Genomic DNA, 16,531 nt, shown 5'->3' with positions numbered 1-16,531 from the left:
TTCCTCCACAAGTACAAGTAAAAACTTTCGTTCATCATTAGAAAAGGTGTCTTCTATTGCTTCGTAATTTCTCAATTGATGTGCGTAACTTTTAGAAACCATGAGCATTACCACGTAAAAACTGACTAACTAATTTTTATATCTGTTTGCTTTCAGGTAAGCTATTTTCTCCAGTTTTCAACATTCCTTACAACGCGTGGTCAGTTGTAAGTACTCATATTCCATTTAAACGTTGGGTAATTTCTAATACTCATTTTTTTGCCTTCAAGCAAACAATGCCGTTGAGATGACGTCAATCCTGCTGAGAGTCAGCCATTTTTGTTGAGCAGCAAAAGTAATTTAACAACGCATCTATAATGTGCTCAGCTCTAAAAAAAGCATTTTCCCATTGGAAACGAGTTCTGGACGCGAAGGCAGATAGAGTGATTAATGTTTGATTTCATCTAGATTTTATTTAGGCTCCAGCCGATTTTTTTATTCACCCTTTTACGATTCAGTCGCGCCAGGAGCACGACGAAGGAATTTTTCGTGATTTCGTTAGTAATCCGATTCGGACTCGAATTCAGAGGTTTATGTGAAATTCCGTCCTCAGTATTTCCCTTATTTGGCATCTTGCTCATATTAAGCAAATCCTCCGTCGCGGTAGAGGCAGCGTCGTCAGTTCGGATGTCAAAATCCACGTACCTACTTAAGCGTGTTTCAGTAAAAAGAAAAAGTGATTTTTTGTCGTACCGGCAAATTGCTGCCCGCGCTGATCAACGTCAAATTGTCATGCTGCTCTCGAATTCTCTCCCCTTCATCATTCGCTTGGCTCTTTTAGGTTCTGTTTCTGTTGCGGTAGGACAGCTTACCTGTTTAAATATTATCGTGATCTCAAGTATGTCTACGATGATTGCATGACTGAACTAGTGAACCTTAGGTTTTTGGACATATGTTGGTGTTCTAAATTCACAATTGCACCGGCAGGGAGAAAACAAAATTAAGTTCCTTTTAAGAAAAAACATTTCTTGCCAGTTTTTGGATACGCCGGGAAAAACTCTCGTGAATAATGTGCGATTCGATTATTAATCAATTCGATTAATCGAATTGATTAATAATCGAATCCAATCGAAATCAATCGATTAATTTGCATGATTGATATTTTCCCTTAAGAAAGTGGTAAGGAATTGATTATCAAGGTTGAATCAAGGTGCTCGCAACCAACATCCCGATAATCGATATTTTTCTGCGGGTTTAAACAGAAGATCCATGGGCTCATCGCGAAGCACTACACGCCACCGCTGACGGTTGCTAGGGGTTGTGCGATAAAATGTTTATATTTTACATGGGGTAAAATGGGGGCGAAAATCGGATATTTCAACACTGTCAGGAAAGTTCAGACATCAAGTTCAGTGGATTTGACAGTGATTTTTCATTAACTTCGAACTTTGGTAAACATCGCGAATCGGTTTCCCCGTAATTCGCGGTATTTATTCTTTACGCACCGTCGGAACTATTTTAAAGTATTTTTCAGTTAAATAATAATTGCGAATACGTGACATTCTGCAGCGTGTTTTGAAGTTCGGGGGAATTTTGACGATTTAATTGTCTTAGAATTCAAAATTTTTCGATCGATCGATGGATGGACTATCAATCGTCCTCGAAAAGGCTGTAGAACTCCCTCAAAAGTGGATCATTTCAAAGTCAAGATGCACTGAAAAAAAATTCTCGGCGTTTTTACCAAGGTCTGTTGGTACCTTTACCAACTCACTTTTTTTACCAATTATTGGTAATTTTACCAAGACAGACTGGCAAACTTACCTAACAACCGGTATTTTTACTGCTTTTTTCAGGCAAGAATACCACTTTTATTGGTAATCGATTCCCGGTAACTTTGCCATTTTATCTCGGTAATTCTACAACAGTCGATAAAAAATATTGGTGTTTTTACCAAGGTCCAGTAAAATTACCAAGAAAGTTCAATAATTTTACCGATATTTCTCGGTAAAATTACCAATTCCATAAATGGTAATTTTACCAAGAAAAAACTGGGATCAAATAGAACCCTGAATTCTTGGTAATTTTACCCTTTTCTTAGTAAATACACCGAGATTTTTTTTTCAGTGTGCGTGGAGGTTGTAAAGTAGGACTTATCACTGCTAAAAGAACTATGTGCATAGGCTTTGTGTACAACATAGAACCTTTTAGTATTAATACGTCCGAAAGGTCCCTCCGTCTGCCGCCAACGCAGCAGCCGTCATCACATGTTGAGCATTTGTTTTTCACCCCCTTTACTGCCATGCAACGTTGCCAGATCTGGCTGCAACACGTGGATATATTACATGGGTTTGAATGAGGGGAAGGTGCTGCTTTTGCAACAATGCTACCCTACAAGCGTTGTTGATTCTCACACGTGTTCCGTAGTGAACCAAAAGAAATTAGGCCCTCCCTCGCCATCCTCTTCTTTCAAGGCTCTGAATAAAATAAACATTGGAGCTTCCTAAATTACGGAAGTCAGTCCGAAAAGGAGCTAACCCTATGATCGCTCAGGCTGCTTATTAGGCGATCTGAATTCAAAGCGATGGATCTATATTTCTCAATGGATTCTACAGCAATAACGCGCTCGTGGCGAGTTTGATCCTCCCGTTTTTTTTATACTATATGTTTAATATATTTTCACAGTTGTCCTTTGTGGGGGAAGAAATTTGGGAAAAATTAGAAAAGTCAGGTTTTAGTGAAGGAATTTTGACCGTCCATAGATTCAGACTGTTTTAGCTGTAATAAGATAGTTGCATGCAGTTGGGACTTTAAAGTCTATGACATAATTTGACAGAACTGCTTGCGAAAAAATCGATGGAAGCATCACGGATGAAAGAAAGCACGAGGTTGTTGGAGGATATGGAAATTCCAATTAATTGTGGTAGAGCCCCTGTTACTTGCGGTAGTGCCCCAATCTATTGTGGTAGTACCCCAATAAATTGGGTTACTAACCCAAATGTTGCGGTACAACCTCAACTTGAGTTGCGGTACTACTACAATTAATTGGAAATGTCCATATCATCCATCAAATTGGGGTAGTTGCACAATTTTAGGGGATAACCCCTTACACTTTTTTCCCCGTGATTAGCCGGGTCCGAAATTGAGTTAAAAGCTCCGAAAAATCTCTGCATAGTTTCGCCCAACCGTGGGAAGACATGAACGATTTTCATTGGCTGTTAAAATGGCTTTCTCTTAAAGTTCCCCAAACCAAAATTTGATTTAAAAAAATACTCAGTAGACCTTCAAATTTTAGGAAGTGAATTAAAAAAAATGCATGCAATTACCCCCATTGCTTCGTTTTATTATTGTTTAGTTGAATAAAGTGGACCCAGTGCGGTCTATTCGATATTTATCTCGTCGTTCGATGATAAGACGTCGTGAACATCGATTTCTGCAGTGAAGCACATTATTTTTCCATAGTTTCATAAGAAACAAGGCGTCACCATGAAAGGCAAGCAGGACTTGGGTATCCGAAATAGGAGTCGAGTCCACAGATGCTAGATTTTGTAGCCGCAGGGAAGAGGACGGGAGAATGGGGGGGGGGGGGGGGGCTTTGATCATCTGTCGTGAAAAATGGTTTTTTAACTACCGCGGCAACAAAAATAATTGAAGATTAGGAGGGGTTGGCGGCCAAACGGTTCATATTTAACGCTGCTAATGACTTAAAAACCATCCGCATTACCCGCTGTTATCCTCCTCATCTTGGTAGCTCACTTCATCTTGATGGTGCAGATGGGTATCCATTTCACCTATCAAAACATCATCTATTAGGCCTCTTTTGAGCATAGCCTGGCAGCAATGTCCCAACCCCGTTGTTGCGAGATAGTATCTCAATACTATATCCTTCGGCCACGTGCGAATTTATAAGTATTCTGATACACGTTTCCTCCGCAAAATTTCACGCCGTAAACGATTTGCGCAACTAAAATTACTGAATTTAACTCCTAATCGAGATATTTACGCTTTTTTTTTGCACTGATTACAGAAATTGAATTTCCCGCTCCTAAGAAATCCCACGTGAAACAACTCGCGCCCTACAACGATTTTGGATGACCTCTCAATCGAGCAGTGTTCCCTCCCCTGCGGGCTGATTGTTGAATGTGGTAGACAAAGCTATAGACAAAGAAGACAAAAAGGATATGAAGGGATCCTCCTGGTGGAAACGGGTGGTTGCCATAGACAAAAGGAGGTAGATAATAAACTAACGGCAACCCACAATAGACACCCTAGTTGGTCCATCATTTTCTCCCTCAACCTATAAGAACCACCCACTTCAATCAATACAATCGCTCAATACTCTTTTTGTCTTCCTTGTCTATCTTTTATCCATCAATTTCAACGATCAGTTTGCAGTGTTGTTCAAAGTGTCAGAAACGTTGAACAGCTGAGCCGAAGCGCCGAGGTTGGCGTTGCCCCATTTTCATACCTCTGAGACTTTTACGGTGACGTTCAGTGTGCGATTTAACTCAAGTAGAGCATTGTTTTTATTTTAATCGGGATGTTTGAATTCGTGCATCGGAAAACGTCAATATCTTGGTCAGGCGTTACTTTCAAAAATATTCGTTACACAAATTGTGTTCCACAGAAATTTGGCTCATTTTATGCCCTGCGTTTTTAATACTAAAGTGTTGAAACGAACAATTTATAGAACCGTACCCTTAGTTCCATGTTCGGCTCGTTCGGTTGAAAAATGCTATCAACCGACAGATACAGTGGACTCTCGATAATTCGAACCTCGATAATTCGAAAACCTCGTTAATTCGAAGGAAAGTCTGTTTTCCTTGAAAATCTCTCGATAGTTCGAAGAAAATCAATGTATTTTTCTCCCCTCGTTAATTCGAAATTTCTAAAGTGGCGTGGCTCTCTATAATTCGAAATTGCGACGAAAATTCTCTCTGTAATTCAAAATTTGGGAAGTAAGTATGGCCCTCCCTCTATAATTCGAAATAAGACGGTACATTCCCTCTACAATTCGAAGTCAACTGTTTATGTACCTGGGTGTCTGAAAGAGCTTGACCTTTGACCTAAAGACTTTTTGGCGTAAATCCGTCCATTTGCCCCTCTATAATTCGAATTCAGATGGCGCCTTCCCTCTATAATTCGAAATTTTTCTACATGGAATCTCTTTAATTCGAACTCTCTTTATTTCGAAACCTCGCTAATTCGAAGAAAAAGCCGATTCCCTTCAATTTCGAATTATCGAGAGTCCACTGTAAATGGTTATTTTAAACTCACCTTGTCGATAGCTCCCTTCTGATTTAGACCGCCAATAAGCGGGTTTTGTCGGGAGGAAGAAAGTGAGGTCTGATTTATATGCAGATAGGCATTTTCGAGGGCACTAGTTGGTTTTTACCCCAGGGAAGAACGATGATGACACTGGCGCGAACCCGAGATAGTTGTTGACTCCCGTGCCAAGGTAAAACAACGCAAGAACAGTCCAATGTTGTCACAACAGTCCCGATGCAATATTTATTTTTGAGTTTAGTTATCACAATTTCTCATCGGAATTCCCGCATACGTTAGATGAAACTCCGAATATAATTTGCTAGAACATTCCAGGAGAAAATTCTCATTTTTTTCCCGAGAAGAATCTTATTGTACTAGAGGAAATAATGCAACTCTCGAGTGTCCGTGTGACGTTTTTTCTTAGCAACGCTGAAGGAAGGGGACCATGTTTTTTAAGGACCCTTGGGTTTGTCTTTAAGGCCTCTCTCATACATTCTTTTGTGCGTGAAAAAAGGCCAGGGATCCTGGCCATATAGCCAGCTAATTGCCAAATCTCGGAAGATCTAAATTCTAAGAAGTTGAAAGAACCCGAGAAACGGGGACCAAGGTGGCAACCACCGGCCTCCTGCTGTGAATGAAGTCAGGGGTTGATTCTTCTGGTATCTCCGCGAAAGAAAAATCATTCGACGGTCATCTGTTTTCTTTTCTCTGCTACCAACAAATTATGCCGGTGTTTTTATTAACTGCCATGTTTACCCTCGCCCCACCGCTTTTTTGGACCCTTGTTCCCCGATCTGTGCGGTTCGCCATGCTGCCAAATCTGGAGTGTTTTCGCGATCAGACGATAATCGAAGATTTTGTACTTACTGTTAAACCGCATTACGCAGTTAAACGTCTCGAAGTGCTTTTTTGACAGCACGTAGAAACATAATGGTTATTATCTGGCGTAGTAAATTTTGGAAAAGCTCCAAATCACACGTGCTTAGCTTGATGGCTGTCTACATGTAAATACTGAGAAGCAAAATTATATCTGTCAGCAAGAAAAGCAAGGAAGATAAAAAAAAATTAAACAAAAATAAAATTTAAACGTTTTTATAATATTCTGTTTAATCTCTTTCAGCTACAATTAGATATTTCTTGTAGGAAATTACGAAGCAGCGGTTTTTAAAATTTGAAAGTTGAAGAAACTATCTATCAAAGGTGAATGTACTGAATGTCTGCACAGCACTGAAGCTGGAAAATGTGAAAAACTTAGGCTGTTGAAATCAAATCTACATTAAACTTCTGTGCGCAACCGCCGAGAGGTGATAAAATGACCAAATGTTGCTATTATTGGTAGATCAGATATCAGTTTATCGACCAATAATTCATCGGAAGTAAACTGACAGTAGAGAAACCAAAATTATTAACCTAACCAAAAACCTAAAATTGATACACCAAAAATAACTAATCATTTAATTAAAAATCCCAAGAAAGGAGGAAATCTGGCAACCCTTAAAACACAAAGAAACACCATTGATTTATTAACTACAGCAACTTGTACAAATTTTAACTGGCAAGTATAAGAACTGCATTTAACCCCTATAAGTTGCCTAATTTTCACAGCATTACTCCCTTCGGAGTTCCTACAGTTCAATTCAATTTATACAAAAGGTTGAATTTTTAAAAAATAAGGTCTGTATACTTTAGTTTTTAGAGGGTTCTGTTCATGATTTCTTATCATTGAAATTGTTCCTTTGCTCAACGTCGTTCTGAAATGATTACTTTTTAATACTGCAACCACCACCCCCCCCCCCCCACCCCCCTCGTCTCTTTTACCCTCCCGTTTACCTCGCGTCGCGCGTCGAGCATATTTTCACGAGCCAGTTCACTTTATTTTCTTCCAACCCATTGACCGCAGCTATTGTCAATTCTTCGGAGGGTAAGAAGCAGCTTGAAAGCAGTCAAAATGTAGCAAATCCAAATAATCTTTCGATTACTTTCCGATGAGTGTTGTGCGGCATTGACCGTTGAAAATTTCTTAATTAAGTACTTTACAAACCGAAGAGGGTCCTTGTCCCTATTGTATTGGCAGTCGTGCATCTAGTCCATGGTTTTCAACCAGGAGCCGGGATTAGATTTGTGGTGTAATTTATTGCTGGCGGTTGAATGTGTGGTGTGGCAGATGAGGTGTGAAGTATCCATGCGTCCACAACACTCGCCCTTTTGGATTTCAAAAGGCTGACGTGGTTACAGTGATGAAGGGTGTTCAATGACGACGCCAAATTAAAATTTTTCGCTGATGAACCGCTTGACTTTTCCGCTATCGGTAAACGAATCTCCTAAGTGGATGTTGAAATTTTAACCACATGTTCTCAGAGTAAAGGGTAACGTTTGACGTCGAAAACTAAAAATCAACATTTTTGACCCCCAGTTGGTTTTTTCGCTGTATTGCAAATTCGAGTTTCCTTATTTGGACCATTTTTCCTGACTCCATCACATTTGACGTATTTTTCAGGAAGAAACGCACATGCGTCTTCCAATGTAAGTAGGCCTCTTTACGTTGGCCCTAAATGCGTTCATTTATCAGACACCTCGCACTCAATAGTCAACGATTGAGTTGAAGTCGAGGCAAAAATGATGTAAGAGATGAACACTTTTGGTCGCATTTTGATGATTAATGAGTGAAATTTTGACCATTTTACTAGTGAAGGACATATTCAGGATTGTCACAGTCAGAGAATACCGGGAAATGTTAGGGAATTTTAAGAAGTATGGGAAAATTGGGAAATTTCAAGGAAAATGACAAAGATGTCGGGCAAAATTTGTTAAATCACCTTTTATTTGATTTCTAGAATGGGTTTGAGGTTTCGAAAAACAATTTCTACCTGAAAACTATTTTCAATTATGTCTTCTTAACTACCTGTCATCTTCAATTGTCAGGAAATTTCACAAAAATGTGTCAGGCAAATCAAGGACATGTCAGGGAATTTAATTTTCTGAATTATACAGCAACCCTGGTATCGTATGTTTGCTTAAAAGAACCATGTGAACATTCATAAAATCAAGAAGAACTATGAACTTTCCAAATCCCTTGCACGTAGTTTGTAGCCCCTTTCAATTCAATTTACGCCCGCATAATTCTTTCGATGTAGAATAACAACGGTCATTTGTCTCTCTACGTACACTGCCGTGCCAAGGAAAAACGCCGTATGAACATTCGAGAGTTGCCAAATTTCCTCCGATAAAATGTTTATTTTTGAGGAACGCTATAAATATTTTGCTTTTCAATTTTCAGAAACTCTCGGTGAAATTGTGAGCAAAATTATCTGAAAAATCGGAAGGAAAATATCCTCAAGTTTACCAGGAAATTCGCGATTTATCTAAAGAAATTTGGCAACGCCTGAAGTTTCATACTGCGTTTCTCCTTAGCACGGCAGTACAGCAGTTGGTTCTCGCGGAAGAGATCTGCAAGCGCGATTTTCCCCAGCTCTTCGACACTGCCGTGACAAGTTTTCCGGGCGTTTTTATTGGATTTTAGCGAGAGGTTCGCGAAGCGAGCTGTTGGCCCCGACCCGATGGCCGGCCGGCCGGTCGGGCTGGCTCATTAGTCTAGGACTTGTAAGGTATGCATAGGTGAGGTTAATTTGTGTTGTGTCGCATTGCATTCGTCGCGGCCTTTATCTCGGGCCCTCGGTCTCGGTTTAATGGCCGAACGTGACTTCTCTTCCGATTCCTCACCGGTCGGTTAGCAGTAACTGCCGTGGCCGTCACAGCGAAGAAAGCAGTAAGTGCGTGCTGGGATGCACCTCGAGACCCATTAAAGCATGTGCTAACCATGACTCATACAGAAACGCAGTTACTGCTCTCTTCGATATCACGACAGAGTCGCTCCAAGCTGGGAGCTTTATCCGCTCCGCCACCTCAGGCAACCGCAGACAGAAAAAAAGAAACGGTTCGGCCATATGAACTGAACTCTCAGAGTTCGATATCGTCTGAAGTATTCAGTTTGTCAAACCAAACTTTCAGTTTTAGGAAAAGAAAGTTGCTGAGTCAACATCCCGGAATGTTAAAAATCGGCGTGACAACTCTTGAGTGTTGATATGAGCACTCCGGCTGTTGAAGTAACATTCTAGCGATGTTGAATTAACAACCGAAGCGTTCATATTTACATTCCGGAGTTTTTATGTAGATTTTTAATCTTCTGCAACGTTGATTAAATTTTTTCCCCCTTGTAGCATACTACCAGGCTAAGGAATAACGCCGTGTGTCTTCAGACGTTGCCGTATTTCCTACGATATAAATCGAATTCACTGGGATATAATTTTGAATATTTTTCTTCAAATTTTTGAGACAATTTTGTTCGCAATATGTTCTAAAATATCTGAAGATTTTAAGGGAAAATATGCACAACTTTCCTCCAAAATACGTGTCCTATTCTAGGAAATGTAGCAACTCTCGATCGTTCATACGGCGTTTTTCCCTAGCACGGCTGCATTGGGAAGAGCTCTGGGGGTCAGCACCTACCAACGCCGAAAGTGTGTCTAGAAGTTTCTTTTTCCTTGAATTTTCTTAAATTATTACTCTCAGATGTTCGTATGCGTATTTCTAGCGAAAATGTACAAAGCATTCCAATCGCGATTCCCAGACGTATGCTGCCGTTTTAAGGAAGAACGCCGTATGAGCCTTCAGGCGTTGCCAAATTTCCTTAGGTAAAACACGAATTTCCAGGTAATTTTGTGAATATTTTCCTTTCGATTTTCCAAATAATTTTGTGCGCAATTTCACCTAAATTTCATAAAAATTTCAAGGGAAAATATCCATAAATTTCTTAAAAAATAAGCATTTTATCAAAGGAAATGTGGCAACTCTCCAATGTTCACACGGCGTTCTTCCTTACCACGGCAGAATGCTACAAGGGAAACAATTGAATCAACATTGCAGAAGATTAAAAATCTACATGAAAACTCCGGCATGTAAATACGAACGCTTCAGTTTTTAATTCAACGTCGCTAGAATGTTACTTCAACAGTCCAAGTGCTCATATCAACATTCAAGAGTTGTCACGCCGCGATTTTAGCGGCTCTGGTGCTTGCACTAGAGCTGCTATTCCGGACGGTCCCAGCTAGGGAGTATCAATGGACCATGTTACATTGGAGAGACCGCGCGTTGGTTGATGGGAATCGGCGCCATTTTCGACTATGTACCTTGTCATGACTTTATTTTATTGCATTTGTTTTATTGTTAGCTAATGCTATGTTGTGTAGTGTATTTTTGGAATCATGGTGATACAGTCAATAATTCAAAACTTGTCTGTGCTTTAATCTCGTGATGGAAAAAATGTACTTAACGTTCAAAATTTGAAATTTTGAATTTTAAAGTTTTCGCGGTTTTTTGGAAGAATGCAGTGGTTGGAGCTTCCTAGGCATATTACTCGATATCAGCCGATAGCAAACAAAGGTTACCAAGGAAACCGTAAACGTTTAACAACTACCGTCGCCAGAGCCGCTTTCCGACGCGAATGCGTTGGAGCTTATTGCTTGTTTAACATTCCGGGGTGTTGACTCACCAACTGAAACAACTCAACAACTGAAAGTTTGGCTCGCTCAATCGGCGAGGGAGTCACTCTAGAGGAGCCATAAAACACTTGGGCAGGGGTATGTTCCGGAGTCGGCGCCCGGGGATCCAGGAAAAGTTGGTGCGATCGTCGAGTTCTCTGTCGTACGACGGGAAGCCGTGGTACTCGTTGCCGCACCTGTCCTGGAACGCGAACGCGCCGGATTCGACGCTCCCGCGGTTGACACCGACCCAGGAGCGGGCCAACGGGCACGTGGTCTTCCACCACGACTCGTGTCTTCGGCCGTGGAGGATGAAGGCCCACCAGTGGGACTTGTTGCAGAAGATCATGTGGTACGGCAGGTCCTCTTTGGAGAGGCGGCGGGCCAACGCCATGCGCATCAACCGCACCTCCGGAGAGATCTCCTCCTTCACCTTACGAACCTGGACGGAAATGAAGAGACGGAATTGGTAATTTTACTCTTGCATGTGTCAGGAATGTGCGATCTAAGTATTGCTTTTTACGTAAAAGTGCGTGAGTAACACGATGGTGCCTTTGGTTATCTCTGAAAAAACTCCAAAGCTCAAGGAAAGCTCTCAAAGTTGAAGCCGTAATGGTATGGAGGGGATATCCCACGCTACCCTGAGAGTCCAACTCCATACCAAGTCAAACTTTTAATGCGAAGGTAGGGAGAAAATATATTAGCAGGGTTGCTACTCTTTTTAGGAACTCAAAACCTGAAAACATGGCAACGCTGCTAATGTATTTGCTTCCTATCTTTGCATGAAGAGTTAGACTTAGTATAGAGGTGGACTCTCAACGTAGCATATTCCTTCCATCACGGCCTCACTTTGAAAGCTCTTTTTGAGCTTTGGAGTTGGTTTCAGAGAAAACCAATGGCGCCATCGTGTTTCTCAAGAAATTACACACAGGGATCAGTACTTAAATCGCAAATTCCTGCCATATGCAAGAGCTTCATTGCTAGTTGTACAAAATTCGTATACATAGTCGTTCCTCTAACAGCTTCTTTCCTGTATAGGGGTCCTCGTATGATTTCCGTCGTGATTAAGGAAGGCTCAAGGAGATCCATATCATTACATCTTTAAAAGGACGATTTTTACCAATTTTGAGTGAAATTCAGCAGTTTAACTTTGGAAATGGATCCTTGAATCGGGTTACAATGTTTCACAAATGCAAAATATACTGAACACGAAAGTAAATACATGGGAGTTTTTTAAATTTTCAGGAAATTCGTGCCCATCTTCAAGTTTTTCAAAATCACGGAATTTTTTCTTCCGTATTTTGAACTTGATGCAGGGGCAAATTATCGTGATTCCTCGCAAGGACCCATCTCGAAACTCCTACTCTTAAATTTTACTCGAGAGTAGTAGGAAGTCTTCATTAGTTAGTATCTTTTGTGGAGTAGACCCATTTCGCGAAACTTGATATGAAAGCTTTCACAAGGAATGATGATACTGTGCATGCTCTGACCTGCGCGTATCGTGAGCCGGGCTCTGAATCGGAGAAAATGTGCAAGCGAAAAGTCGGCTGGAAGGGGCAGAGGTTGTTCTCCATGACGGCAATTTCGGCGTTGTCCAACACGAGTATCCGCCCCACGCTTGGGCTGTAGAGAACGGACCCAGGCTCCAGACGATGCGAGTCCCGCAGCTCCGCGAACCGCGCGTAACCGCGTCGCAATTTCCGCATCGGGGACCCTGGGGTCTGCGTCGGGGATCCTCTGGATCGTCGTGGGCTCTGTTCCAACCCCAGCAGAGACAGGGTGTCAGCCAAAATCAAGACTAACCATAGAACTGAAAAGAGTGGAAGTCCTCCAATCAGATGATGCTGCTGGCTTGGCCCGAAAATTTATCTAAATCGGTCAGGGAGAATGGTCAGTAGCGCTGTGTTTTGATGCTTGATCACCTATGAAGAACAAGAACTGCCCAAACCCAGACCCGCCACAAGGGGGGGGGGGGATACTGGGTCCTTGGTACCCGGGGCCCGTGCCGCCCATGACACAGTACTTCAAACTCGCATGGAGCCCTCAATGGGGCCCATACCTTAAAAATGGTACTAGGGCCCGAGATGGGATGTGGCAGGTTTGTCCAAACAGCATCTCTCTATGTTCAATCTTAACTAAGATATCGCGCTTTGAAAAATTCGGTTTATGACGTAATCCACCGCGATAGTGGCACCCTTCGCTTTTTGCACCTTGCTTTCATTTGTCAGGGAGACACACATTAAATACTGGTCACTCAACGCGAAATTCGGATGAAAGCAAGGTGGGAGATACCGGAGGTGTCACTACCGCGGTGGATAACGTCATTAAACAAATTTTGCAAAGCTCGATATCTCGGTTAATATTGAACGTATAAAGTTGCTGTTAGCGCAGATCTTATTATTTCAGCTGATCCACAAGAATCAAACATCAAAACACCATTCTAAGACAAGCGCAACTGACTCATTGATTCGCTTTAAAGATCAATTCAACGATTCCAGTCTTTCCCGCCAATTCAAAAGTTCAAAATTAGCCAATCAAGTACGCTCATATCGTTGCTTATGATCCTTAATCGATGCAAAATCGTCACGTTAAGATTGTGTATTAATTTCGGAAACGAACAAACATACGAATAATTTGTTTGATAACCGTTGATTATTATTAACTGTCATTAATGAATGGATATTTTTGTTTTATAATCGATAGTCCTACAGAGTGCTTCTGCCGATTACGAGACAAAAGGACATCAGTTTCTCCATATTTGTGATTGCTGAGACTCAAACATTTCGCTCTAAGAAATTAAGAAGCAAATTAGCGGATTAAAACGTAAAGTAAAAATTAGGAAAATTTGAAACCAATTTTTCTTTCAATCCGATTCAGGGTTAAAAAAAACTCGTTCCACGCTATCCTTCTTCTTACTCATGTTAAATATTAGGTCTATTCTTTTTGTTTACATATTTACATATATGTAAGTATTGTAAGTGCTGATTTATCTAACCTATTCGGTATGAGTGCTAAAATTATTCAACGAGTTGAGGTACTTGATCTTTAAATAACGATGTGAAAAATGTTAAGAATGAAAAAAGAATGGGAATGAAAAAGAAACTCTGCGATTTTTGGCGATATGGTCAACATATGATTAAAAATAAAAACAGAATGACTAAGTTATAGAAAGGTTTTTGGAACATTTTTAGCCGGAAGAAAATGGTGCAGGGTATTTTGAAGCATCTGGTGGGTTAAGTAAGCTCTCTCATCTTTGGGACTTCCCTCAAAAATGTTCTCTAATTACGCATTAAAGGAGAAGAATAATGATAAATAAAGAAAACCGTGGACGAAAAACATTTTCTGTAGATAAAAAAGATAGAAAAGTATTCCAAGTTCACTTACGATGTTTCATTATGCATGTGCCGTTCCTTGTTTTTTGATGCTGGTATATTCTTGATCGTATGTAGAACACTCCTGCTCACACTTGGCACTAAAATTAAAATGACCCCAGCAAGACTCAGGACATCATATCTAACCGTAGGTCACAAAAAGTTGAGTAAAAATTGAAATATCGAAAAAATTCTCTGGTAAAAGTAAAGCATAATGCCCTCGTCGTTGAAACATCACAATGCTCAATGGAACATAAGAACATCTCTGTAATTTAACTCTGACGTCAATCTGACTTCACTCTAACACCAATCTGACTTCACTCTAACACCATTCAGACATCACTATAATGTCACAATGTTCCCCTTTTACTGGGGATCAATAAAATGACGTCATAGGCTAAAGGGGGAAACTAACAATAAGTACTGGACGTCATAGGCTGAAAAACCCGTCCTGGCGAAATTTGATCACGGCGATGCGTGGTCGGAGTGACAACTCCTGTAATGCCTCTCAATTACTTTTTACTGGATTTTGCTCGTATACTGCAATCAAGCTCGAAATGAAATTCTAAGTGAAGCAAACTTTTTTTTACAATTTACTGGAACCTCTCGGCATCCGAGAATGACGTTAGGAAGCCTGCAGAAAAACTCCGAGCCTATGGCCCCGCACGGGCAAAACATTCCGTGCATTGCCGCCATTTGAATATTTAATTTACAATGAATTGTGATACTTTAATTTTAGTTCCCGAAGTATGATTGAAATTTGAATTTGAGCAGTCAAAAAATGAAGTTAGGTACAAGTGTGGCCAGGGTGTCTAGCGACCGAGAAAACAGGGAAATATCAGGGAATTTTTTTTTGGGTGTCAGGGAAATCGGAGAAAACGTCAGGGAATCTGAACAAATCCGGCATGCCCGGGAATTTTATTTTGCAAGCAATTTTGTGTTAGGAAAACGTCAGTGAAATCGAAAAACATGGATTTTTCGGAAAATGTTTTGCGAATTTCACTCTTGCGGAAATTTTCTCGGAAGCAAAAACTTCTCGACCATGCGACGTGGCGGGTCGCGATCGGTTCGCATGCGAAAATGGAATGGCCCCGACAACGGTATTTTGAAATAAAAAAGCTGCCAAAATAGCGATTATTTTTGCAAAACTGTGGAGTTTTCGTAAAATCGCGGAAATTTATACGTACAGAGCCATAAAAAAGTCATATTTTTGGAGTAAAAGGGGTTTTCAAAGTGGGAAGGTCAATTCAAAAGATGGGTAGCCTAATTTAAAAGATATGGGAAGGCCAAGAACTTTCTGCACCCCTGGAAATTTCTACCGGAATTACGGCTGTTGTCTTTTAAATTCTATAAATTAGGCATAAATATCTCGCATAAGTTGAGGGGTCATTTATTTTGCTCTATTTATTACATTGTATCCCTAAAACATGAAGAAAATTATTACTTAACACTTACGTGTCGAAAAATTAGGAATTTTTTTCTTTTTGTCCGGGAATTATTTTCTCCGTCTGTCAGGGAATTTTGGATTTTCCCCCGGTTTTTCGGTCGTTTTCTCAGGGAAATCAGGGAAATGTCAGGATTTTTTTTTTTGGGGGGGGGGGGGGATTGCTAGACACCATGGTAGCCGATTGTCATCGATAATTGAATGCTGAAAATTTTTCGGCCATATTTGAGACTGTATTTGTGGGCTAATCAACTTCAAAGTTTATACACACACCTTTGGGACAGACGAATAACAAACACAAGAAGATGAGCGCACATGGCTAAAATATATAAATACTGCCTAGAACGTCTCGCGGTGGTTTCAACCCCTTTATAAACCCGAAAACAAGAATGCAAAGTAGGTATGAATTGTGATTTTTTTCTCGAGTCATTCGGGCTTTTTTTGTGTATTGTTCTCTTGAGATACCTAGATCTTCCTCTTGTCGATCCGATTTGTTTTTAAATGACCAGAATAAAACTCACAATTTATCCTACGTCGAAGGGGTGTCGATATACAGAGCTATTGACTCCGAATTCACTTTGGGCGTTGGTGCGCAAAAAGTTTGAATCACTGAAACTGCTTATTATTTGTGATGGGCAATGAGGCGAAGTTAGGAGCGTGCAAATTGTGTCGAATTTTGCCTGAATGCGTGTTTAAATTTTCCCCCCTTCATCGCTATTACTGACGTCATGTTTCTACATGTTTCGAGTTTTAATTGATTCCCATCCTTTCATGAGCTACTGCATTTCGATTAAATACTGGTTGAAACCCTGGTCCTGGGAGTCATGCAGTCATGGCGTCGCTGTCCTCTCACCGCAAGTTGGTGAGACTCCGCGTAAACCGAGGAAACGAGAAGCCCTGCACTGTCGTCCTGAGAAAGAACTTCGTATTAGCCT

At 40.7% G+C, this 16,531-nt stretch overlaps 2 protein-coding genes across 3 annotated transcripts in view; one reads left to right on the top strand and one right to left on the bottom strand.

Annotated features, from left to right (window-relative positions):
- mys (position-specific antigen beta subunit myospheroid) overlaps positions 1-16,531 on the top strand; it is an 88,892-nt gene that overhangs the window by 16,487 nt on the left and 55,874 nt on the right. The gene's annotated exons all lie outside the window — the stretch shown is intronic.
- Positions 8,967-15,652, bottom strand: LOC140225993 (uncharacterized). The gene is made up of 3 exons (XM_072306073.1): positions 14,166-15,652; positions 12,272-12,591; positions 8,967-11,223 (listed from the first exon to the last, which is right to left on the bottom strand). The coding sequence occupies exons 1-3, from the start codon at positions 14,173-14,175 to the stop codon at positions 10,846-10,848; spliced, it is 708 nt and encodes a 235-aa protein (XP_072162174.1). The 5' UTR covers positions 14,176-15,652; the 3' UTR covers positions 8,967-10,845.

Source organism: Bemisia tabaci, chromosome 1 (assembly GCF_918797505.1).
Source record: "Bemisia tabaci chromosome 1, PGI_BMITA_v3".
NCBI lineage: Eukaryota > Metazoa > Arthropoda > Insecta > Hemiptera > Aleyrodidae > Bemisia > Bemisia tabaci.
This window is presented reverse-complemented; position numbering and strand designations above follow the sequence as displayed.